This window comes from Balearica regulorum, chromosome 11 (assembly GCF_011004875.1).
Source record: "Balearica regulorum gibbericeps isolate bBalReg1 chromosome 11, bBalReg1.pri, whole genome shotgun sequence".
Lineage (NCBI taxonomy): Eukaryota > Metazoa > Chordata > Aves > Gruiformes > Gruidae > Balearica > Balearica regulorum.
Genome location: NC_046194.1, coordinates 17,489,978 through 17,516,992, shown reverse-complemented (window position 1 = coordinate 17,516,992; position 27,015 = coordinate 17,489,978). Strand labels below are relative to the sequence as shown.

General features: G+C 37.7%; 2 protein-coding genes across 2 annotated transcripts in view; one reads left to right on the top strand and one right to left on the bottom strand.

Annotated features, from left to right (window-relative positions):
• The window catches only part of NDUFA1 (NADH:ubiquinone oxidoreductase subunit A1), a 211,783-nt gene that overhangs the window by 93,594 nt on the left and 91,174 nt on the right, over positions 1–27,015 (bottom strand). The gene's annotated exons all lie outside the window — the stretch shown is intronic.
• On the top strand, positions 516–26,028 carry CUL4B (cullin 4B). Its single transcript, XM_075763557.1, has 21 exons — positions 516–623; positions 1,443–1,961; positions 4,678–4,793; positions 9,473–9,576; positions 10,519–10,588; positions 11,092–11,165; positions 12,197–12,359; positions 12,460–12,549; positions 12,836–12,918; positions 14,010–14,077; positions 15,210–15,328; positions 16,168–16,360; positions 17,453–17,557; positions 17,862–17,972; positions 18,719–18,804; positions 19,642–19,749; positions 20,010–20,123; positions 21,066–21,171; positions 21,256–21,428; positions 21,980–22,132; positions 23,331–26,028. Exons 1-21 carry the CDS (start codon positions 611–613, stop codon positions 23,424–23,426), a joined length of 2,664 nt encoding a protein of 887 aa, XP_075619672.1. The 5' UTR covers positions 516–610; the 3' UTR covers positions 23,427–26,028.

The following is a 27,015-nucleotide window of genomic DNA, read 5'->3' as shown; positions in this document are numbered from 1 at the left end:
TTTTGCTTCCAAACGTTAAAAAAATAACCAAACCCAACCAACAACCCTAGGCTTTAGCCCAATGTGAGTCCGTATATATTAAAATCACATGAAAAAGCTGGCACTGGTGATTGTTTATAAACAAATGGAAGAAAAATCACTTCCAAAACAAGCTAACAGGCCGAAGCCTTCCACTTGCCCGCAGGCCCAGAGCGGGGCGTCCGAGCTCCAGCCCAACCCAACTCTGTACCGCATTTACCTCAGCCGGCAGGCCCTGCGGCAAGCGAAAACCGGGACTTCGGCTTCCTCCGCGTCCCTGCAGGGACCGCCCCGGCACCGCTCTGCCCCGGCAGGAGGCCGGCAGGAGGCCGGCAGGCGGCAGCCGAGGCGGCCCGGGCTGAGGGGCCGGGGAGCGGGGCCGGGGCCGCCAGCGGAGGGACACGCTCACCCCCGCCCCCAGGTACGGGGCGCGACGAGGGACAGACCCGGCGCCCTCCCCTCCCCCCCGGCCCCGCCCTCTCCGCGCTCCCGCCACGCGGAGGGCGGCGGCCACGCCCCCTCCCCGCACGACGCGCCCTGCGCCGGCGCGCGAGGGGGTAACGAGCGCGCCCGTTACGAGCGGTCGGCAACCATGATTACTTCCGGTGGGTCAGAGGGCAGCGGAAAGGAGCGGGGGGTGCCGGCGGGAGCAGGGCGTGCGGGCAGGGCCGCCGGGCCGGAGGTGGGGCCCGCCGCCTAGCCGGGCTGCACCGGCCGCGCTTCCGGGCGGCCTCGCCCCAGCATGCACGGCGACCGGATGTGCCGCCATCTTTAGGCTCCCTCTCTGCCGTGTATTGACAATAACAAGCCCCGGGCCGGGCCGTCCCCCCCCTCAGGAAGAGCGAGCAGGAGGCAGAGAGGGGGGAGGCGGGAGCCCGAGGAGAGCGGGCCGCGGGGGGAGAGCGGGCCGGGCGGCGGCGAGGGAGCGGGAGGCTTGTGGGGCGAGGGGCTGGAGCCGAGGCGTGAGGGAGCCGCGCTCAGCCCTCCCCGCTGCTGCTCGGCGGAGACGAGGCGGCCGGAGCTGGAGGGGAGCGGAAGGAAAAGCTGGGGGAGCGGGCAGCCGTGGGGAGATACTGGTGCTGGAGAGAAGAATTGAAAGAAACTAGTGGGTGGCGAGAGGCAGGAACGGAGACGCTCTGCTGAGAGAGGAGTAAAAGCAGGAAAGCAGAGGCAAACTGCGAGAAGAAACAAAGTAATAAAAAAGGGGAAGAGAGGAGATAAAGTGATTCCTCCGAGAAAGAAGAAAGCGAAGGAGAGGGAATACGGAAGGACTCCACTGATGAGAGAGAGGAGTTGAAAGACGCCCCCCTCCCCCGAGAGACACCAAACAGAGACTGGCTCTAAAACTCTCTCTGTCTTTGTCACACCACAAGGATTTGATGCCCCTCAGCCTGTTCACTTCTGTGTGTTCATGTTTCCCACAGGTTTCTCTTCCCCCAACCCCCCAGCTGCAGCCCAGGAGGTCAGACCTGCCACTGATGGTAATACCAGCAGCAGCTCCTCCTGCAAGAAGAGAAAGTTAAATAACAGCAGCAACAGCAATTCTGAAAGAGAAGAATTTGATTCCATTTCTTCCTGCGCCTCTTCTCCTTCCAAAAACACCTCATCATCATCTTCCTCCATCATCACCACCTCCTCGTGCTCCTCCTCAGGGGTTGCCTCCTCCAACCATCACCTCCAGAAGAAACTGCGCTTTGAGGACTCCGTGGATTTTATTGGACTCGATGTGAAGATGGCTGAGGAGTCTTCTTCCTCCTCCTCTCCTGCTGCCTCTTCTCAACAGCAGCACCAACAGCAGCTCAAAAATAAAAGCCTTTTAATTTCGTCAGTGGCTGTGGGGCACCACGCAAATGGCCTGACCAAAGCTGCCTCCTCTACTGTTTCCAGTTTCGCCAACAGTAAACCTGGCTCTGCTAAGAAATTAGTGATCAAGAACTTTAAAGGTAACAGGCCGTAATTTGTCACAACCTGTGGGGAGCAGACGCTCAACTTCGTGTTTTGTTTGCAACGTGAAAACCGGTTGGCTTTCACATAGCTCCAAGTTTTACAGGAAATGCTTTTCTGTGGCGAACGTTTCTATACTTATGTAAAGGGGGAATAATATTTTGTGATGCATACTTGCCCAGTCACGTACACATCCTGAGCTACACTTTGCTGCTTGGGATTATTTTTCAGACTCTTTTCACTCTATTGAGAAGGCCTTAACTTTTATGGTAGACAAAAGGTTTTACTACATAAGTGTGTAAATTGCCTTTCTTCAAGCTTTTAATATTTCATATCTCTTTTCTAGTAATCCTGATTCAGGGCTTAGTATATATTTTAGCTCAGTTTATGATAAGTCTTTGCACAGAATGCGTTTTTTTAAATTGGGCCTGAATCTATATGTCTGGCCCCTATCCACGTTGTCTGTTTATAGGTTAATCCGCCTGTGCTTAGTTTTAAATGTTGAAACTAAGGTGATTATCTGGCTATTATGGTGTATTTCCTTTCTGGTTTCTCCACTCGCCTTTAAAGTAGGTAGTTCAGATTTTTTGCTGAGTGTTTTCCTTGCAATATCCTTGCTATAATTTTCATTTAACTCTTTAATGTCTTATTTCTGTCTTAACATACTCTCGCTTTACAAGCTTATGTTATTTTATAAATTCTCTCAAAAGATGTGTTTGAGATTCTTCAATATTGTTACTAGAAACCAACTGAAGCAGAGAAATGAAACTTTTCTGCTGTGATGCTGCTTCATTTTCTAGTAAACAAAAATACAAATAGGTGTAGGCAGAAAGCTTAGCTAAAATTCTGTCTTTTTTTTTCCCTATGAAGATGGGAAAATCATGGGCTTTTCTCATTTCCTGCCTCTTGCTATCTTCTGCAATGGTCCTATAGCTTGCTTTCTTGGGTTATTTTTCTTTTTCCTCATGTGTTTGGAATAGAGTGGGGTAAAAGATGTTACCGACATTAAAAATAATTTCTAAATGCACAAGTGATACAAACGTTCCATAGAGATATCGTAGAAGGTAAGGATTAGGATTATTTTAGCCACTGTAATGTTTTACAGCAATTCATGATCACAGTGTTAAGTTTTTGCTTTAAGGCCCTCCTAATTCTCTCAAATGTTCTCTGCCCATCACGTCATCATCATTTAATTTGATTTTTTTAAAGTTTATACTTATGATACATGATAGAAATAAATGCCACTCTTCTGTTGCTTGTACACTGTTATCTTTAAGGGATGTCACCTTTTCACATTTAAAATATTTGTTAAATGTCATGGATTGCGTAGTTCTGTGATCATCATTGCATATTAATTGGAATTTGAATCGCTTGCTTAAAAAGGATGTCTCAAGAATCTGCCAGCTTTGCTTTTTATTTACTCTCAGATGATAAACTGAATAATAATCTTAAGATTACAGTCTTTATCTTAGTATGAGAGGAATAACATCCTTTACAATTTAAATAACTTCCTGAAGTCCAGAATCTTGGTATTTGCTGCTGAGTAGTGTACTCATTAGTTTCTAGGCAAGTCTCGCTTGTAGTTAGTTGTCTCTCTAGATTCTTAATGATACCGCTGATCTTGAGTTACTGCCAATATTGTAGGAAAATGCTTGGGGGGAGACAAAAAAAAATACTTCTCTCTGTTTTATGATTTCTCTAGAAATAACAAGCTTTACAGTTTATTTTTTACTTTTAGGTATGTAAAAATAAATTTTAATAGAGTATAAACTCTGGGCCAATTTCACCTGTTGGTGGCATGGATGTACATGTGAATTCCTCCCTAAATTTTCTCCTCCTTCCTTCTCTGTTTGGGAACGTGCTTATTAGAACACAAACAGTCATTTTAGCTGGTTATGAGAACGCACAGAATTTTAAATTAGGCCTGGTATTCTGAGGAATATTTGGGGAATCCCTCTTAGCCTGTTGTAAATGCTTTAGTCTTGTCGAAGACACTGTAGTAGGGGCATCTGTAGAAAAGAGGCTGAAAAAAATAATGGAAAGAATCAAATCTGCAAAGCTTGATCTATTTGAACATTAAAAGTGGGCTTAACTCTAACAAATATCCACTGGCCAAACCCAAGAGAGACGTCAATGTTACAATAGGAAGGTTTTCCTTGCAACTGTAAAGCCTGTATTATAATTACAGTATTTATGTGCATGTTTCTTGAGGGTTTCTTTCCAACTGTTAACACAGACTAGAATTAATGAGCAGTAAGTTTAAAAAAAAAAAAAAAAAGCCATACACCACTCTGTATCTTGTAATCCATCATTTTTGGCTTTTATGTTCGCTTTCTTTTAGCTGTGCTGTCCTGGTAGTGAAAAAGAGTGTAATGAAGATGAAGATCATTCTTGCTGGTTTTTAGCCTTCTATCCCTTCTGTAACTGCTCAGGCACAGTATTGTGATTTTTATAAATCACGCATACTGTTTGAGCTACAGAGCTGTGATGTGTATGTGAAGAGCAATGCTGAATTTTTACAATGCGTTACTATTTCAAATGTAAATAAGATACTGCTTTTACATGAATGCATTCTAATGCTAGTATAAATTTAAATCTAGAGCATCAGCCCATACCTCTTTCTTCTCAAAGCTACATTTTTCATTTCTGTAAAAGGTAAAATGTTCTGCTTTTTTCTAAATACTTTCTCCAACTCTGTATGAATTTCTTTTAAAGATAAACCCAAATTGCCTGAAAACTACACAGACGAAACCTGGCAAAAACTGAAAGAAGCTGTAGAAGCTATCCAGAACAGTACTTCAATTAAGTACAATTTAGAGGAGCTCTATCAGGTAAGTGCTTCCAGTGAAAGCAATGATGGTAGGGTTTTTGTTTTCTTGTTGAATTTTTTTTTTCCCCTTAAAACACTTTTGGTACAGTGGTAAGAATATGACATTTTACTTGATGGCTGCTTTTGTCATTGAAAAACTTTTCATTGAATAGTTTCTCAAATTTTAAAATAATCAGTAAAAATTTCCCAAGACCTAACATTGAAATTTTTTTACTTGCCACAACATAATTCAAGGTATGGTTTCCCTTGCAACAGTTCACAAGAATTAAATAAGTCAAGGAGCTGTATTCCCTTTACTGTTTTGGGGTTTATGGTGTGTAGCTGCTAGAGGAGAAATGTGAAATCCTAAAACATTGGTGTTTAGGTAAGAAAAAGATGATTTATATTAAAATACAATCCTTTTTCTGCAGACAGTATCTGTTCATGATTGAGGATCATAAATAATTTAAAAACGGAAACTTTTTATTTGCCTTCTTAAATGATATTCTATTTATTTTTTTTTTTCTTCATGAATTGTATTACTTTGGTGTGATTGTAATTTTTATCATTCGGCATTCTGTCTATTCTAACAACAGAGAATCAAAATTTATTCCCAGCAACAGCTCTGATTGTTTTGCCCTAAACGTTTCAGGAAGTGATCAGACTTGAACTGCATTTCCTAACTGTTTGTTTATATGCTCCACTTCTGCTTTTTCAACTGAATGTGTTAGGGAGATTTCTCCCCCCTCCTCACCTTTTCCCTACTAACATCGCTGTACTTGTGGTTTTAGCGGCCTAGCAACAGTACTCCTTTAGCTAGGTATTAAGAAGCACTTATGCTTTTTACTCTACTTTTAAAGCCTTTATTGCCTGGGTAGTTGTTTGATTTGTTCCTCTGTGTCTATATAGCCTTCTCTACATCTGTTTTTAGTGTCTCTTCTTCCCCTGCTCTCCCCTTTTCAATAAAAGTTGTATTCGGATATGACTGATTTCTGTGAAAAGTTAGGGAGAAAAACCCTGTTTGCACAAGATTTGGGGAGAAATTTAGGAGAGGATAAATTGCTATTTCTCGTGGAACTGAGAACCTCATCGGCCAAGTTTGTCAGGTTTTAAGCTTATTATGATCTTTTATAATGTTCAATTAATCTAGAAATACCGTTTTTAAACAGTTGGTCAGGATAACATATAGTATTATTAAAGTAACAATAGTATTGTTACTTTTTCAAAACTTAGTGAAACTAATAACAACTTACAATCCACTGTATTGGAGGTATTGTAAATTACTAGACTGATCAACAGAGCAAATAACTGTTAATTAAATGCTTGAAGGATATCCAAAATTGTTTAAAAATACAAAGTTCAATTGAAAGCCTTGTTTCCGCTTCACAGTTATCACTTAAGTTTCTGCTCACTTTTACCACAGGCTTAACTTAATGTTACTCGTGCTCAGAAAACCAAAGATACACTTCTTTTTCTTTTAAATCTCAGTTTTAACATTGTAATAACTTAGATACTTTTCAATGAAATAAGAGTGCAATCAAGTATGAAGTTTTTCTTTTTTTTTAATAAAACTAAAAATAAATGTCTTGATTTTAAAAATAGTGACAGGAATCACTACTGTTTTTAAATGCTAACTAAACTAATGTCATTTCTGAACAGCTGCTTGGTAAATGGATCTGATGCCAAATATGCCTTGGCAGACACCATTCTCCAAGCATAGAGGGGAACTGCAAAAGAGTCTGCAAAAGTTCTCTTGCACACCTCAAAATAAGATACTACTTTTTTTTTTTAAATGGAGTTAAACTTCTTGAGTTTGCTTTAACTCTCGAAAAATTCCACTAAGCAAACATCTTGAGGCTTTATTTCTTTGTGGGACATGAGCTTCGTACTTGCTTTGTTCCTCCCCAGCAAGAGAAACTACACGCATCTTTGAGTAGCTGAAGTGCTACAGAGTTGAAAGCTTCTTTATTAGAATAATTTTCCTTAGATTAGTACCAGAAAATAGGGAGATAGATCTTTGGTACCAGATTCCTAGTTAACTTTTTTTTTTAAATCAGAGTTAAGTACTTCTCGAAAGTTCTGATTTTGTCTCATCAGAGCTGTGTTCAGTTCTTTTTTACTACTTTTCCACAGCACACAAACGCAAGTGTGGATGCTGCAATTAAAAAACAAAACAAACCCCACATTTATATCACACAAAGGAAATACGACGCTTTGCCTTTGGATGTTCTGACCATCTTCAGGGCACATATTGCCTGATCAGAAAGCTTTATTCCACTAATGCAGAATAAGATAATTTTGTGAACTAGAGCCCCTGAAGTTGTTGGGAATTTTTAATACATTACGATTATTGTTGTGTGACACCGGTAATTAAATTTGCAAAGTTTAATATTGCAGTAGTGGTGTTATGCTCCACAGAGTAAATCTTAGTAAAAGGTTTTGTATTTGTGTGCTTAGAAAGTTCGATTGAGCAGAATTCACAAATTAAGACATTTCTATGGATGTTATCAGTGAAGATGCAGAAGTTTTGCACTTGACATTGAGATACTCAGTACTAGCAGATGCATTTAACACTTTTGCATTTGTGTATCAGAATTCCAAAGCACAGCTTCATATAAACACGTAACAATAAGTGTATATTAATATGTTAACTTCACTACAAGTTAATAGTATGGATTTGTCCATCTGCAGTGCAGAGGGTAATTCTTTTAAGGATTTGGAGCAACATGGTTAAATAGTTACTTGTTTTGATAGACAGCCGTTATGAAAATGTTGGTAGTTGAGATGGATGAACAGACCAGAAGTAAAGTGGCCACTGGTGTCCTCAGCTGGTAGGTAGAAGTGAGACCAGCTCTGGTTATGCAGGTGACCAGCAAGTTCTACCTAAAACACTCGTCTTCCCAGCTCTCAGTTGGCTTCTCCAACTTCAGTGGGAGAAAAGAAGAAACCCATTTATTGCCCTTGCTGAAGGTCTGATCAGGCCATCCCCTTTTTCTTCTGAAATCAAAGTAGTGGTTATTTCCTGGTTTGCTGCCATTTATTTAGAGCCTGAACCTGTGGGTACAACAGGAGAATAGAGTTGAGCAGTGTCCGTAACCTACTCTGAACAGTGAACTGTACAATATAGTTGCTTATCGCATCACTGTATTTGTTTAGGGTTTCTTAAATGTTAAGGCTGAGAGTTGAATTTGTTGCTATTTTCAAATATTAAGATATGTACGCTTTCAGTGATAATTCTGTCTTTCCTAATAATCGTCATTCAGCCCTGTTTTAGTCTTAATTGGCACACTCACTCTCTTGCTATACCTGTTTGTTTCTGACAGTAAGCTTATGCAGGTTTGGTTTTCTTATGTTGTTATTGTTGTGTAGAATGGTTTTGTTGTGGGGTTTTGGGTTTTGTGGTATGGTTTTGTTTTTGTTTAAACTCCTTTATGTCCTAGAGCCAGTATTAGCTGTAGTGCACTTGCTCTAGAAGTTGTTTACTACTGATACTGAGAATGTTTACCGTTAATATTCTAGGATAAACTGAGGAACTCCTTGTTTAGCTGTTTTGATTGTTGCTGTGCTTTTAGTGGTGGCTGCTTACTGTTTGCTGGTGGCTTCTATTTGAACTGTTGGGAAATACTCTGGGGGACTTCAGTGTAATGGAGTGGATCTGCTCTGTATACTTTTGAACTATGCTGTCCCTGCACGGTTGCCTGTGGTTGCTGGGGAACAAACTTGATCTTCCAGTCTTTTTTTTTTTTCCTATGAGTTAGTCGTGCTGGCAACTGAAGTATTTTCCATTTAAAAAAAGTAAAATCGAAAGGCATTAGTTGACAACCATATATACCTCTCCTCTCTAGCTTCTACAGATGTTTTACAGAATAATCACATATTATGTCTTTCACTAATCCACAAAGAGTTAAAGTTGCTCAGTTGCTTTCCAAATCTGGACAATTGGTATAAATTTTGGAGAAGTCTTGAATTACACTTATGGACTTAAGAATACTTGTTTGCTTGATCAATCTCCAAGGCATGTCCTCATTAATCTTCTTACTGTGTAGTGACAGTTTTTCTAATACTGATTATGATCTAGGGATCTGAGATTTGACACTGTAAACATCTGGAATGTAGTCATACTAAAAATTTTTCAGGATTAGAACTAAACTTACTCAGTCAAGGGGTTGATGGATGGAGATATATATATAAATATGTATATGTATGTACTTTTGGGGATGAGGGAAGCTTAATCAAGGAAAGGGCTGCAAAAGGAAATAACATTAGCAGTGCTTTCCTACTAATATCAGTAGGACTTGCAGAGCACAGCAGTTAATAAAATTAAGACCTTAAATGTCTGCTTTGAAGTATGAAACCCAGCAAGCTGCTGGAACATATTAAACTAACATCCTTGTTCTTAGAGATGCAAGTCCTGCAGTTGCTTATGAGAGATTGGTATTCCAACTGAAATTAATAAACTGTAAGCTGTTCGGGGTATGGCCTTCCTTTGTCTCTTATTACCATTATAGTGCCATATATAGTGCCACCTGTCTCTCTGGTGTTTTGCATGTGACCGTTAACTATGTTACACTTAAAAACTGGTTGATTTTTGAGTGAGAAGCAGAAGAATTCCATGGTTGGATTTGGGGTTTTTTCCCCCTTTCCTTGTAAAAGCACATATAACAATATAAACAGATTTCTTCGTATGTTTCTCTACTTCAGGCTGTTGAAAATCTCTGCTCCTACAAGATTTCTGCAAACTTGTACAAACAATTGAGACAGATCTGTGAAGACCACATTAAAGCACAAATTCACCAATTCAGAGAATATCCTTTTTTTAGCTGTTGACAAGCCAAAACGTTTTTACTTGCCAGTATGGTGATGGATTTCTTTGACTAGTTCATGACAGTAGGCCGTGGTAATCTGAATTCCTGTTTTTTTCATAATTGGGTCTGATTTGGGGTTTGTTTGTGTGTTTTTGGTGGGACCTCAGAGAATACTACGAGTTCCTTTCTGTCTGTAACCATTTGAAGTTTGTGAGAAAGTTTCAGTGGTATTTATGAAACACTTCGACATCTTACAAAAGCTCATATTAGACTTACAGCAAGCCTTAAAAAGGCTGAATTGGCTGTATCACTTCAGGCTTTTTTATGTGCTGATCTTGTCATGCTCAGGTAAACAGAAAAGTCTTCGAACAAGTAGTTCTTCTTTTCTTTTTGAAAAGTGCTAGTGGTCTGGCAGCACGCAGTGTTAGTGGTTCTGAGGATCAAAATGTTTTCTTTTCAAAAGTTTTGAGTTGCATCAGATTAAGATCCTGTTAAGTGGATATTAATTAGTACCAGAACTATGCAGTGAACTGAATAAAAGTTAAATTTAAAGAACAAAATTTATCTCTTAAGGTTATCTCTTAATATGAGCTGAAATTTTGGTATCTGTGTAGTGGTGGGCTCTTACATGTATTGTGGATTGTTGGTTTTTGAGGTGTGGGGATATGTGTGTTTGTTATACTCCCCAGGGATGGGGGATTAGACAAAACGTTCAAAAGTATTTAGATCCTTTTTTTCTTAATCATTTTGATTTCTCATTGTTAACAGAAGGACCCTTTTATTAAAAATAAAACCAAACATTGCAAGAAGTTAACTGGTTCTTTTTGGGAATAGATGAGTTTGTTGTGCTCTCTGTTAAGTGTCTTTGAACCAACGTTATTATTTTTTCATTTCATTGCTAACACTACCTATTAATCATAATTTTCTTAATGATTTCTTCATGGATTCATTGGATAGTGTCCTTTTTCTAAAGAAAATAGACAAATGTTGGCAAGATCACTGCAGACAAATGGTAAGTTTTTTTATCTTTTTAAAGAAAACCGGTTGCCTAGTCAGCCTATGTTTTGCTTAACTTTGTTCCTACACAAAAATACTGTGCTTCTGAAATGTAGACTTAAATTTATATAAGGCTTCTTTGTGAAATACAACTGTATCTAGTTTGTCAGAAATTGAGCCTTGAACAGACTTGTCCGTAATGTCTCTCTTGACACATTGGTCTGATCTTGGACACACACCCACACACACACCCCAACTCCTACCTCTTGTTTCTGTGCAAACCTTTCTCCTTTTATACTTATTATAAAAGGACCTGTTCTTTTATACAGAAAGATGCTAAATGTTGCATTGAACATCTCACTGAGATTGGCAGGATATTTTAAACAAAGCAACACTAAGAAAGCGCTGCCTGACACCTGTCAATGGGATTTTTTGTTGTTGTTGAACATAATTTGTGTTGTGCTTCAGTTTCAAGAGTAAAATGACTGATTGTGGCTTTTTTATTCCTTCTCATAACAGATTATGATTAGAAGTATCTTTTTGTTCTTGGATCGAACTTACGTACTTCAGAATTCAATGCTGCCATCTATTTGGTAAGGGCACAAAGAATAAAATTATTGGGCAGTATATTTAAATTATCACATATATCTTGCTGATTTTCAGGTGTTTTTTAAAATATAAACTTTATAGTGACCTGTAACTTAGATGGTGAATGCACACATACTTGTTGCAAAGGGAGATTTCATTTCTAATTCATCTGCCGTGAATTACAGGATTCTTCTAGAATAGCTGTGATAGCAAATTTCAGCTAAGTAGATATCAACTTCCAGTTTGCCCAGTAAAAGGAAAGGGCCTGTTCAACAGCTGGAAGTGCAAGGGTTTGAGTTGCTTAGTTAGTGGCTTTAACATGCATAGTATTTCAAGTTCTGTAAGTATTTTTGAAGGAAAAAGTTACCAAAATAAAAGCAAATTACTCTCTTTTGGACTGCAACCTCTGCCCCCCAACATTTTAAATAATTAGCAGATGTCCTACACTGCCTTTGGCACTACCTGAATTACTTTGCCAGAGATTGAAGTGGTAGTGAATAGACAGTCTGCTTTTTTCTAAGTGTCCAGACCCACAGTTTCAAATTCATGGAAGGTTTTAACTGGGATGCCCAAAGCAGAGATCTCTGCTTTTCACATCACTGAGTTCTAAGCTTTGCCTAAGAATTAGAGATTAGAAAGTGATGGACAAACAAGAATATTGTCCAACAGCTTAACCATGGAATTGGGACCCAAGATGGCAGTATCCTTTTCTCGTGAAGGTTGCTGTTCATTCAGTTTCCATCGTCCTGCCAACCATGTGAAAACTAAAGATGCTGCAAAAGTTAGGTAGTTATTTAGGAAAAAAAAATATGTGACCTGGGCTTTAAAATCTGTAGCTTATTGTTGATGCTTTGTCATGGTTTATTTTAGTGTTTGTGTGTGTTCATCTTGAGTGATTTGGGGGCAGAAGAATGAGGAATTTAAAGAATCCTAGTATTCATTGGCCTCTTTTTGATCTAGATCAAATTTTATTAACAGAGAATATTTGGGTATGATTCTTACGCAATTTATTGAACATTCTTTATTTTCTTTTTAGGGATATGGGGCTAGAATTGTTCAGAACTCATATAATCAGTGATCAGAAGGTTCAGAACAAAACTATTGATGGTATTCTTCTGCTGATTGAGAGGGAAAGAAATGGTGAGGCTATCGATAGGAGTTTACTGCGAAGCCTTCTAAGCATGCTTTCTGACTTGCAGGTGAGTAAGCTAGTTTCACCCTTAAACCAATAAACAGCTCAGGTTCTTATTTAGTGCTCAGTAAGCTTTACCCTGGACTGCTATTGTGTTGTTTCCCTAGATTTATCAAGACTCTTTCGAACATAGATTCTTGGAAGAGACTAACCGCCTATATGCAGCAGAGGGACAGAGGCTTATGCAGGAACGAGAGGTATTTTGAATGTTTAACAATATTTGTTATGCCTAATGACAAAGCGTTCATCAGGAAGAGGAACTATGCCGCTGCTTTAGCCAGCGTATGGGGCAATAATGACCTTTATGTTTTATAGTACTCTGAAAAAGCAAATTCACATGTAGTTGCCTTCAGCCACAGTGCTAATGATTTCTGCTTAAAACTGGAGAACTGGAGTTGCTGCTGCTGTCAGACTAGTGCTGTCCTTTTTTTTCTCTTTTTTTTTTTTTTTTAAAAACATACAAAACTACTCTGGCATTTTCAGGTTCCAGAATATCTTCACCATGTCAACAAGCGCTTGGAAGAAGAAGCAGACAGGATAATCACTTATTTAGATCAGAGCACACAGTAAGTGCAATTGCTCTTTGCTTAGTATTGTTAGCTGTTTGGCTCCTCTTCTGTTGAGGGCCATCTAATAGCTACAGTTTATTTCAGTTATTGACTGACCATCAAATGCTTCTCACTTCCCACAATTCCTTGTTTACAATGAAGCACTGTCTTGGCTCACACAGCTAATATCTTTTCTTTTAAGCCACTAGTTATTTTGACGTAATTGTTGTTGGGCATTTGGCTGGAGAAAAATAGGCTGTCACCCCCAGTCCAAATGCCTGTCTTGCTGAAATGCAGTTAATCAGCTGTTGCCCTACCTGAAAAAGATAGGACCCGGGATAGAGAATTCTCAAGCTAAAGGCTCTGAATACTTTACATCTAAATATTTGCATATTCTTTAGGGAGTCTGGGAAATTGCTGACTAATGTCATTCTTCAGTCTTTTCTACGTAGAGGCAGGATTTCCTCAAATACAATCAAGTGGAGGTCATGACTGGTAGGACAGGAGAAGTGTTCTCCTAACATAAAGCCACAGCTGTTGTGTCTGAGAGAAAATATAGGTTGCTAATATAACAAAACTCTTCAAAGAAGTGGTAGCAACTTCTTAAAGAGCAAGTACAGAGGATCTCTCCGAGAGGAAGGTACTTTATTGCTACCGTCATACATTTTTATTTCCTTCCTCCTTCAGCTGTTAAAAACATTTAGCTTATTTAGTGGCTTCCTTTCTTCCACACCATTATTAGTGGCCAACTCCCTATTTTGTTTTAATACCTCTTGACTCATGAGGTGTGTTTTTTCTTCTCTTTGGTTTGTCTCCCAAGACATGCATCTCCTCCCACAAAGCAAGAGAAGGTATATTCTTTGTCAAACTTTTGCCCAGTTTCTTCACTGATGGAACCATCGTCCAGCTGCCTAGAGGTCACGTACAGGAAAAAAGATTGCTTACTGGGGAGGAAAAAGGATAAATATGTGTATAATCATTTTAGGTCCTTGGCCACAGATAATTAGGGTGCTCCCAATGACAAGTGTAGTTAACATAATCTCAGAAGAAGAATTTAAAACTGTCAATAATGGAAAAAGGAAAAGTAATTCTAAACATTTTTTCTATAGGAAGCCACTAATTGCTACTGTAGAAAAGCAACTTCTAGGTGAACATTTAACAGCCATTCTTCAGAAAGGTAATCTTTCTTCTTTATAGAAATGTTTCTAATTACTGCTTTGGGGCTTTCAGTTCCTGTGCTGAAAAAGAAAGTGACAGATTCAGGTGCTGGGGGAGGACACAAACTACATCATTCTTTAACGCCCTTTGCTACTCAGTTCATGAAATAGCATTGACCATTTTGCAAGAGAGCAAATACCATTCTCCTTGTTAGAGGTAAGGAGACACAATGCTTTCTTCAGATACACAGCAAAGCAAAAGGAAAACTAGAATGGGGGATGCTAGAGTTCAGTGTGTTAAATAGCATTTTGAAGACTCAGAGGTAAAGGAGTAGCCTTTGAATTATGGCTGTACCAGAAAGAGAAAATATTTTTTATTCGCTGCTCACAAAAAGCAGCTTGTTTTAAAAATTTAGTACAATTTGAGCAATGAAGTCCGATGCCCCAGTTCTGCAGTAGTCTCTGTGGAGTCAAGTGACCCTCTGTTGCTCTGAGGGATAGTCTGGAAATAGATATGGGTGCAGCGAGAGTTGAATATTAAAAGAAAATTATCAACTCCTTACTAGCCAGATTCTGGATGAAACAGGTATGTGAGCATCTTCGTGTACATCTGTAACAGACTCTTTGTTGAGAGGAGTATCGAGTTTGCAATATTTACCCACCTACTTTCTTAGGACCTTGCTGTGGAGCATCAGGCCTTCTCTGCCAAAAAAGTTAAAAAGTGAAAGGTGAAGATACTGCTTGAAGCTGCTTGCCTTCAAACATTTGTAAAATTTATTTTACAGCTGGAATTGAGACTCAAAGCTCTGTCTTGCCAAGGAATCTTTCCTACAGATCAGTAGAGCGTAAACTTTTCAAATCTTTAGGGAACAGTAAAGCAGAAGTAAGCAAAGGTATATATAAGTATGCTACATGCAGCATGTAGCCTAAGATATCCAGTGCAATAACAAGGTTTTTAAGGTTTGAGCCAGTTCAGGTAGCTATTCTGTGTTTCACTGTTAAATTAGGTAGCTTAAAAGAAAAACTCAACCACCACCACTAATTGCTCAATAAAAAATATTAGCTTTGGAGAGGTCGCTTACTGTAATAATATGCTGCGCTTTCTTTGGATTACTCTGGTTTTAATTTCTATCAAAATTCTCTCATTTGCAGGCTTAAACCACCTTCTTGATGAAAACCGAATTCAAGACCTGTCTCTTCTTTATCAGTTGTTCAGTCGTGTGAGAGGCGGAGTACAGGTTCTCTTGCAACACTGGATTGAGTACATCAAGGTACTGTTTTTAGAACTCTGGAACAGATACCACTATTGTGTCGATGGGGTTTATACACAGATATTTGAGTCATCTCTATAAAGTATTGCATTTTTCTAAGAATTAAAGATTACTTGCTTATAAACTATGTATCTAATGGACAGCTTTTGAAACTGTACTAGGAAGGGTACAGTAAATGTTCTAGCCCTATTGAAGAAGACATTGAATGTTCGGTTAAATTATTGAACTCCAAATAAATGTGGAGTTTTTATCTTGCTTATAGTTAGTTGTGGGGGACAACTGTATTTCTCCAATAGACGTTTTGGTAATGGCAGAACATTTCTGTCTTCTACCTGCTAAAATTTCTTGTCAGAATGAGTGGTAGCTTAAGCGACCAACCAATTGAAGTTCAAAAAGCGCTTGAATATCGCTTAAGATGTTTCATCTTATTACTCAGTGAAAATATTGTCAGAGAAAGTATGATTGTTCTGAAGGAAGGCTTTGTAATGGCATAGGAGTACTGTTAAATAAATTTGAGTTGAGTTGGAGCTTTACCCGTGTAAAACTTGAGGATATAGGTGTTTAAAAAGAGTGTGTGTTTGATTTTGTCATGCTTAAGTTTATTTCTTCTGACAAAAATTCTGAATCTGTTCATTTACTTATAGATTGGTTTTGAATCAATGTACAAGGTCTAGGAATAATTATATAGTAAAGACTTCATAATGCTATTACTTCTATTGTGTTAGTGGAACTAATATGAATACCAGAAACAAGACATTACAAAGATAGCTTAGGTTTTAGAAATCTTGTCATTTAAATTCATTATTCAGGCTAATTGAAAGATATGTTTTACTTTGCAGGCATTTGGTAGCACTATAGTAATTAATCCAGAAAAAGACAAAACCATGGTCCAAGAACTACTTGATTTTAAAGACAAGGTTGACCATATTATTGATGTTTGCTTTCTCAAGAATGAGAAGTTTGTAAATGCCATGAAAGAAGCCTTTGAAACATTCATTAACAAAAGACCAAATAAGCCAGCTGAACTAATAGGTATTTTCCTTCAGTTTCTTCCCATGTGAGAATTTGGGTGGGGGACAAGAGGGAATTGCTGATGCAGCTTACAGATGGGATATGGTGGGATTGTGTGTTAAAAGACATTATGCACAATGCATTGTCAAACTGGGGATCTGCTGTGCCGCCTTATGCAAGTGAATTATTTGATAGGATAGCATTGAACATTTAGAACAAGCTCTGTTCATCAGTTGACTGGCTAGGCTATAGAAAAGTGAAGAACATTAGAACTTGGGCATTCCAGCAATTGACTGGGGTCCAGATGTGAGAATAATGCTAATAATTTGACACTTCCAGAAGCTTACGTAACTGTGCCACCATGTGTGCACAGAGCTCTTAGGGGCTCTACATATATACCTATCTTTCAATATATAAAAGTGAAGAGAGAGGAGGATGCACTGTACCTCTCACATTCTGGGGACAGAGCCCCCATAGTTTGCAAAGAATGTTGTTTACCGATTTGTGTGTTACAAGCCTGGCTCTCCGCACTTTTGAATACCTTAATCATTTCACCGCACAGTGAATAACACTTGCTTTGCAATCAGTTGTGCTGTTAGGCTTGCGGAGTAATGCTTTCTGCCCTCCTTTTTTAAAATTAATTCACTAACTGTAATGTGCTTACCAATCCATTAGTAATCTGCTAGAGAAATTCAGCAGTATAGTCAACACATTTAAATAACTGGTTTACCTGTTTTTCTTCTGATTTTTTGCTTCTATTATAGCCATGTCAGTCTATAGCAATAGTGACTTTTTACTTTGAGATCATAATATGGACTGAGATTTTTTACATATGCAAAAATCTTTTTTTAATGTTATGTATGTTAATAAAGTTAAGATGCAGTAATTGCTTATCTGAAAAAAGAGATTAGGCTGTAGTGTTTTTATAACTTTATTGTCTCTATGAAAATATATCAAGCTAGCTGTGATGAAACTGATTTGAAGGTAATTTCAGGATCCTTTGCATTTCCAAAACATTTCACAATACTAGATTTTAAAAAATTAAAATTAAATTATTGTTTCATTGCAATACTAAGCACATGCTAAACTTTTTATTCCTCAACACACTTTTAGCTAAATATGTAGATTCAAAGCTTCGTGCAGGCAACAAAGAAGCTACTGATGAAGAACTTGAAAAAATGCTGGATAAAATCATGATCATATTTAGATTCATATATGGTAAGTATTGGGATTTTTTGTGGGGATACAGTTCTTTAATCAGTAATTTAAAGGTACTTTGACATAATTTTTGCAGTCTGTCTGCATTTTCGTGTGTTCATTCTCTGTAGATGCAGTTTGTCAGTGTAGTGCTGTTTAACTAGTTTGCATGTTAAAATGCCGATACAAGACCTGACTCAGAATCTTTGGAAACCTTAATGTGAAGGCCCTTGTTAGCTTTCCTGAGCTTTGAATTGGGTCTCTCGTAGGTAATGTTTGCTTAAAACAATGATTTGTGATCCCTGTCAAATCTCATCTCTTTCAGGAAAAGATGTGTTTGAGGCCTTTTATAAAAAAGATCTAGCAAAGAGACTACTAGTTGGGAAGAGTGCATCAGTAGATGCTGAAAAATCTATGCTTTCCAAACTCAAACATGGTAAATATCTCTCTATCAGCTTGCTTTCTTTTAAAAATAGTCATTTTTAACAGGCCTTTCCAGAAGTGCTGTTTGTATTTCCCCTTTACACGAGGGCAAAAAAACTCATGTGTGAGTCTTGAATGACTGGTGGGTTTTGAGGAGATTCATTTGCTTTTAGTTTTGTAATTGTAGCAGCAATAGCCAAAACCCAGGAGTTTAAGTGCACGATGTATCTTGGCCTGTGGTATAGAGTTGAGGCTCCCTGCTGAATAAATCAGTGATGTGCTCAGAGAACTTGAGGGATGACTTCCACTTGTTACTCACTCTGTATAAGGTTTGAAACATGAAGCTGCCAGTTAGCAGTCTTCTCGTCTGGTCTTCATTGCTTCATAGGATGGAGTCTTTGGGTGGTAAGAGTACGATATTTAGAACTTGATCGTGTTCTACCATCAAGAGGCAGTTTAGCAGGCAGCTGGTAGGGATCAGAATTGTCTTCTGAGTGGCCAGTGGAGTCCTAGAATGAACAGTCACATCCATGTGGAAAAACAATTGGGTTGCAAAATAACTTCCACATCAAAACATTTTCCCCCTTCTTGTTTAAAATTTTATTCTGTATCTTAATTAGAATCCAGGTCTTTATGTTAGAATATAGGCTGAATTAGGTCATCTTGCTTCAAAGTACATTCTGATATTTAGAATAATTACTCTGTGGTGTTGAAAATAAAGAAGATTAATTTTGAAGATTTACATTTTCTCTTTTATAGAATGTGGAGCTGCTTTCACCAGCAAACTTGAAGGAATGTTTAAAGATATGGAGCTTTCAAAAGACATAATGATACAATTTAAACAGGTACTGCAGGAAAGCCTGCCAGGGCTCCTTCATTTACTTGCTTTTTAAATGACTTGTTCTCAGAAAGTCTAACAAGAGAGTGCAGGATGTCTTCAGTTGTGAACATTTCTGTTGTAATTGAGTTAAACTCCTTTTGAGTTATTCCAGTTGTCTGTAATGTTCTTTCATTACAGAGAAAAAGACTTTGTAGGTGATTGCTTTCAAAAGGAGTGGACAAAAGTCCAGCTGGGAAAACAGTCTCTACTGATAATCAGTTGGAATCTATTTCTTAATCCTGTGCTGTCTGTTCTTTTGAAATTTTTTCTGAATTTATGAATGGTTTTCCTGAACAACAAAGCAAAAAAACCTGAAATGTGAAGCTTATTTTTTTTAAAAAAGAAAAAAAAAAAACCCAACCAACCCACTCACAGCAATAAAAGAAGAATTGTAAGCTTATAAAACATTTTAGCACCAGTTATAAAACATTTTTAACACCACTATATTCTGATGGACTGGCTTGTAAAGTTTTTGCGCATTAGTTCTGGTGGTTCTATAATGTTTTGATTACAAGCAAATTTTAACATTCTTTCCTCCAGTCACACATAATTAGGTATATCTTCACATCAGCCTGCTAAAACGCTTCTTTTGCTGTTTTCTTCCTGTACGGAAGTGCCTTTAGAACTTCAGAAAAGTCCTTTTTCTTTTCCTAATTTTCTTGAATGTAACTTGCAGTTTATGTAGCAAAGACATCATAAGGTCACTTGTCTGTGCTCTCGTAATGCCTGTTCTAACTTTTCGGTTCCACCTGATGTTTAATAAACATTGCTTTATTTCAGTTTACTTTGTTTCTTTCTGCAGTATATGCAAAATCAGAATGTACCTGGCAACATTGAACTAACAGTGAATATTCTGACAATGGGTTATTGGCCAACCTACGTGCCTATGGAGGTCCATTTGCCCCCAGAGGTAATGAATAGAGATGTATCATACCAAATATCAGCCCATCAGTAATGTATCTCCATATCAACTGCGACTTGGTTTTAAATATACATATAATCTCTAGAAGGAAATGCAGAAGCGTCTTTTTTTAAATAAAGTTTGTTTTCTTCTCTTGCAATTCCCTTCATCTTTCTAAGCCTTAATTTAAGGATTATTTGATTATGGAGGAGGGAAGAATGCTTTTAAAGTAGAAATTGTGGTTTAGTGTTGTTTTTTTCCTTTTTTAGATGGTAAAACTGCAGGAGATTTTCAAGACCTTTTATTTAGGAAAACACAGTGGTAGGAAACTTCAGTGGCAGTCAACACTAGGCCACTGTGTATTAAAAGCTGAATTTAAAGAGGTGAGTGTATTGTTTCTCTTATTGCTGTTGCTTTGCCAATTCCAAATCCGGATTGTACCTTAGGGATATATTGGGAAGCTTTTTTGTGCTGTGATGGAAAACTTATCACTGTTTTTGCAATTACTTTTAATTTTTGACCACTTCCTGTCACTTCTGGAATTGGTAGTTTGTGAAATAGATGTATTGAGGTCTAAGATGATGCATGTGATTTCTGCACTAGTGGAAAAAAAATTGTTGTTGGTAACTGCTTGGAGAAAATATCCAGTGGGTTTAGTTCCGTATTAAAAATGGCACTGATTTTTATACTGGGGCGAAAAAAAAGGAGCCATGTTCCATAGATGACCTTACTTCATCTGACAGCATTAAGCATCTTTACAGTAAGCTTTTTCACTACTGAAATGAAGAGGTTTGGATTGTACAAGAACACAGTTGGTTTTAAAGGGCTTCTGATTACTCCCCTTCAGCAGTTCTTCATGGGCACAAATATATTTCAAGAAAATTTCTCCTGGAATAGGAATGCTTACCAGTTCTAATTTTCAGAAAAATGTTAATAGTAAAACAAGTATTATCAAACTTGGTTATTTCAAAGATCCTGTAGTTCCTAATACTGTGTCTCTTAAACTGTTTGTGTTACGGTTTGACTGAAAGGTCTTCCCAATTGTAATTTTAAGCACCAAGTGCTTTGAGATTTGTATTGAATAAGTCACTGCATATTTTGGGTGAGTTTTGTCACTGGATATAATAGTCTAACCTTCTGACCTCTAGTTTATTCTAGATTTCATAGTAAACACAAGGTGACCAGTAACTTTTATTCTTTCATATTCCCAAATGAATAAAATAACAGTCACATCCTTTAAGTGAAATAATTGACATACAAGAGTGACTTGTTCCTTGTTTCCTAAAAACCAGCATAGTGATATCTGTTAATTTCCTTTCTGACAGGGCAAAAAAGAACTTCAGGTCTCCTTGTTCCAGACACTGGTGCTGCTCATGTTTAATGAAGGAGAGGAGTTCAGTTTAGAGGAGATAAAGCAAGCCACTGGGATAGGTTGGTATTGAAAGCAGCTGACTACTTCCAAGTGTTCTTACTAAAAAAAAAACCACCCACCTAAACAACTTGTTTCTGCTTTAGAGGACGGAGAGCTGAGAAGGACACTTCAATCTCTGGCTTGTGGCAAAGCCAGAGTACTGACTAAAAGCCCCAAAGGCAAAGATGTGGAAGATGGTGATAAATTCACATGTAACGATGATTTCAGACATAAGCTCTTCAGGATAAAGATCAACCAAATTCAGATGAAAGAAACGGTATATTCTTTTTAATCCTCTGGGGTTTAGATCCTTGGGTTCAGTATCTTGTTGCCTGCCCATTTACAAGCTTTGTGCCTCTCACTTGTAACATACGTACTGATATCTTTGTAAAAATTACATGTATAATTTGGATGATAGCAGATACCTAACAATGCAGATTTAAATGTGTGCTTCCATACGAACTTAGACACCAGTGATGCCAGATGTCTCGAAATAAGGTTGTTTAAGAGAAGTTCCAATTAGTGAAAGTTCTTTTCACCTTTGATCATTCCCTGGAGCTTTACTGAATGGTTTGTGAACATAGAAACAAGTTCACAGTGAATTTTCCCTGACAGCCATCCAATATAAAATCTGTGCAAAGATTTTAATTCCTTGTACAAGTGGTTTTTTAATAAACAATAGGTGTTCATATTTGTAAAGGATTTATCAAATATTTGACGACAGACATTTTTGCTGTCTTACACTGAGAATTGTCTTAGAGATACAAAGAAGAATTGTTTTGACAGTTCTAGTGTTCTCTTTAAAACTTTTCTAAATGGATCCTTCAGGTAGAGGAACAGGCAAGCACTACAGAGAGAGTATTCCAGGACCGGCAATACCAGATTGACGCTGCAATTGTACGAATCATGAAGATGCGGAAGACACTGAGTCATAACCTGCTTGTGTCAGAGGTCTACAACCAGCTTAAGTTCCCAGTAAAGGTATAGTACTGATTTTTCTTCCTCTAAAACTTTATTATTTCTTTTTATATTCCCTGTCCTGTCCTTGGTTAAACAGTGTTTCTGTCTAAAACATGCATCTTTTTACTGTTAGGAAGGACAAATACTTTCAGGAATTTTTAAACTGCCAGTTGTATTCATTTATCTGAATATTACCTCAGGCTTTTAGTAAGTTAATGAAATGTATTACCAAGGGCTTTCACAATGGGAGTCTGTTAGCAGCAACTGAAGCTAGTTCTCCTTGCACACTGCTGTTACTGCATTTAAATGTTCTGGCAGTGCGTTCTTGGGGATGAGGGGAAAATGATTCAGATTGGTAATGCAGAATTGTCTTTGATTCTTAATTTGGTTCATAATTTTTAATAAATTAGTAACCAATAAATGTACAGTGGGTTTTCCAGACAGATTATGTTAGTTAATATATATATATACGCACACACACATATATATGGAATGAAAATTAGATATTGGTGAACATCTCAAAGCTAAAGAAGCTCACAGTTGCAATATAAAATGAATAGCTTGCTTATTGTGTACAAACAGAAATGGATTTTCAAATAGACACTGGTGCATCAGTTTGAGTTCAAATATATACAGTGCTTTCTGTCAGTAGAAATATAAAAGGTACTGCCATCTCATTCTGTTTGTTATCATGTTAAGTTCCTGCAGGCCTGTAAGTATTGCATAAATTGCAATTGGGCTTTGCACAGTTATAAGAGATTATTTAAATACTTTTCCTCACTCGTCATCATGAGGCGTTTTTATGAAGTCCTTCACCCATCAAAATCATAGGGCACCCAGACTGTGCAAAATTGACTCACCATAAAATGAAGCTTGTACTATCTTTTACCAGGTAAAAGTCAGAAATAGAAACACTTTGGTATGTAATGCATAAATTGCAGTTCTTTAGAGTTCACTTTAAACAGCAGCAACTATCTTTCCCTGCCATGAAAAGTCTATGCTTAGCTGCAGGTAACAAGGTAATTTTGTAACTTTCTCTTCAATCAATTGTACATTGCAGACTTTAGAAGCTTTGATACTTTAAAAGTGTTTTTTTAAAACTGTTATTTCTGTTTCCTCAACCTTCTTAAACAGTATGGATATTTGACTTAAGTAGAAAGAAAGAACCAAGCAGCATTGACTGCAAAGTAATAATGCTGACATCTGCTTTATTTTACAGCCTGCTGACCTTAAGAAGAGAATAGAATCCTTAATTGACAGGGACTACATGGAAAGAGATAAAGAAAACCCAAATCAGTACAACTATATTGCATAAACATATGTTGGCCTTTGTTTTACTGCACACTTGGTGTCATACACAGTTGCCAGTGGATAAACTAGCCTGTTGATCCCGTTAATTGACTTTTTATACTACCGATGATTGAATGAAAGCAGTGTAATGGAAAAGTATGGTAGAGTGGACTTCTTTCAGTGGTTAACATGCCCATTTAAAGAGTACTATTTACATTTTAAGAAGAATGCTGTTGAACTCTTTGCATGTTATTTAGTAAGATGTGCAGAAAGCTGAAAGAAAGTACCTGGTCTTTGTGATTCCATTTGTCTCTGGGTCTGAAGAGGAGTCCCTTGATATATGACAGATGTCTTTCACACCTTTAAATGGAAACAGAAGGTTAATTAATATAAGAAAATAGCCTTTAAAATGCTTAAACTGCATGCAAACTTTTAATTTACTGTACAGAATGCATTTCAGTTAGTAACATACCATTGGTTTGGTTGATGCCCACACTTGGATTTTTCCCTTGAGGGAGGGAAAATGGGGAATAAGCCAAGCTACGCTTATCGCTGATCTAATGGAAAATATTCTTGGTTGCAATTAAGACAAAATGGTACCAATATAAAACAATGTATAAAGTTTGCAGTGTGGGCATATATACTGTATATACAAACACCATTCTTAAATAACTGCTACAATGAAACAAGTTCAGATTAGATTTATATGGCTTGCCTATAAGACTTAGTGTTCACCTTTGGGAATTTTAAGCATAAAACAGCCATAATGGAAAAAGTGACAGTTTTTACTAGTCATGGGTAGGAGGCCTTCACCTCTTGGCAGCAATACTCTAGAAAAGAGAATCTATTTACAGATATCTATGAAAAGCCACACTGTTCTTGTGGTAAAGCTGTAAGAACAAAAATTACAAATGGATTTTAATACTTGTTTTGCTTTGCAACATTCTAAACTTGAACTAACCTCAAGGTTTAGACAGGGCAGCTCTTCTAAGACTGCCCTGCTTTGGATTGCTTTAACTTAAAGCTTTAAGAACTCAGCCCTAGATGTGGCAGGCCTCCTAGAACCCAGAAGCCTACCTCTCATATAGAAAGTTAAGTATTGCTACAAGGCATCTAAAATGTATTTTCTTAGATGACCAGAGAGCATTCTTTGCATCTTTATAAGACATGGGAGAATAAGTCACTTGAATGTAGAGCTTTGTTTCAACAAAATGCATTTTTTTATTGCTATAACAGCATGTGCCAGGAATATATGGGAAACAAAAGTGTCAGGAGAAAAGGTAACTCCTCCGTGTTAACAGTTCTTCCTTACCCAGCCAGGCTTTAGACCTACTATCAGCTGTGTTGCAGAGCACAATGAAAAACCTCATCCTCTTTCAGGCACTGATAGTCCTGGGGAATACCAGATACTTCTTGAAAGCAAGATGTTACTTTTGTTTAATGGCAGTGTAACTTAGCTCTCTACGATCTATAACTTTTATCACTGTGATCCCACATTCAGGGGTGTGCATGTGCGAGAGAGGGAGAGTGCATGTATGGTATGTGTGTGTGTTTTGTATCTGACACATCCCATCCTTGTTGCTTTTTTGATCTACTGTTTAATTTCGTATTTTCTCCAGCTGTGTTTTCTCTCAAGCTCTTTTATATGCAGTTCTCAGCTGACAGATGAAGCAGATGGGGTTTTTTCTCCTACTAAATCATTTGCTGTCACCCTCTACTAACTGTCATACAGCTCTTTATGATCTACAGAAAGTCTACCTTATCCTTTGACACTATTGCAGCATAACCACTGGTAGACATCCAGGACCACCCTTGCCTCTGTAAGAAAAATACTAACAGTAGAGTTATCTGGTAAGAAACTTGAAGACTGCTCCTGCAAATCTTTTAAGTATTAGTTCAAACAGAGATCCACCAGGGAGAAAATAAGGCCCCCCCCCCCCCCCGCAAAAAACCTTCTGTATTTTGCATTCAATGTTCCTTTTTCTTGTATGTGTTTTGTATCTTTAGCCAATAAATGATTCCTTTTAAAAAGGTGTTTTGGAGAAGGAGCATAAAACTTAACTCTTTGGGAAACAGGAGATGATGAGTATCAGTATTTAACTGGTTCCATTCAGTCTGTTGTAGCATATAAATCTGACACCACTCACTACATGTTTAAAATACCTATGCTGGTAAAATCCTCCCTCATTAGACAAGTGTGTTGCATTCGGTCAAACTAACTGGAAAGGTCTGAAGGCTTATTTAATTTTTATCCCATCCATTTCAGTAACTTAATGCAGAAAATATTATATAGAAAACATCCTCAAATCTCACAGACTTCCACGATCTGAGGCAAACCCTAAGCAGCAATCTAGTTAAAGCAACCCAAAGAACGGACTTTGAGAACCCCAGCTAGGCCGAGAGAGGGGGCGAGAGAGGGGAAGGGAGAAGGCTTCTCCTTCTTGTATCTTCATGGGTTTTCCCCAAGAACTCGTTCATCTCTTTTGCTAAGGTCTCGCTCATTCCTGGTTAATGACAAAGCTGCAGCCAAGATTTATTGTCCAGCCGTACAACTCTGCAACTTCTTGCTGGGATCATGTGCCTGCCTATTGAGCCATATATATCTCTGTAAGAAAAACAAAACAAAAGTGGGCTTGGACCACAACTCATCTGGCTATAACACAGGTTGTCTGTTTGGCCACACATTTTTAATCTTGACTCTTGCATGCAGTTTATAGCACCTTGTTCATAAGAAATTGCAGTTTATTCTTAGAAATATATATTTTAGGTTTTTTAATCTTTATACCCATAAATGGACTATTTTTTTGTCTTGGCTGGTTTAAAAAGTGACCATTTTGTTTAAATGCTGTAATTGCAAATGTGTTGTAAACGTTGTTTTGTTCTATAGTTTACACAAAGGTGCCAAAGTAAATAGTTAATAAAAAAAAAACAAACCCTAGCAAATTCTTAAGTTGCTTTAGCTGTTCTTCATATTTTGGTCTCTGCTTTTTTTTTTGTCAGTCTTTCATTTTTTCCTAGACATATCATTTGCCCTAATGCTTTCTTTAAAAGAAAACATCTAAAGAAATGTTCAAATACCACTTTTTTTTTTAGTGATTTCATATAGTAGGAAGAATATTTTCTTTGAAACGTTACACTAAAATTGTAAGAGTACAGCAGCATTCAAAAATGTAATATACTTTTTGTATAACAGTTCTTCAGAGTATGTCTGGAGTGGGGAAAAAAAAAACTAACCCTGTTACTTTTCAGAAGCCTCTTCACTCGGCTACCAGAATATAAAATTGTGCTTTTTCACTGCATCAAAAAGTTATAGTTTATGCAGACTTGCAAACAGGGCATGTATCACCGTTGCATCCTTCGATGCAAAAAGCAGCAAAACCTTTTTTATGTTTCATAAGTCTGATATGGGTACAGAGAGTCTTTCTTAAGTTGGTAAATAATGTAAATACATGTCCTTTCAGAGAGTGAGTCTGTTATCTAGGTATTTTGTGTCATTTAATAAATATTAAACAGTTTTGTGTTGATAAACTCGTGTGTAAAATGCCTTCTTACTCAAAGTTCTGTATGTTGGGCTTACTAATGTTTGTGGCTTCTTTAAATTCTTTAGCTTGTGC

What these genes read in the sequence shown, in the direction of transcription:
- CUL4B (XM_075763557.1), top strand. An exon ending in AACAGCCATTCTTCAGAAAG is followed by an intron (nt 14,078 to 15,209) that starts GTAATCTTTCTT and finishes TCTCATTTGCAG; the next exon opens with GCTTAAACCACCTTCTTGAT. An exon ending in GCTTTCCAAACTCAAACATG is followed by an intron (nt 17,973 to 18,718) that starts GTAAATATCTCT and finishes TCTCTTTTATAG; the next exon opens with AATGTGGAGCTGCTTTCACC.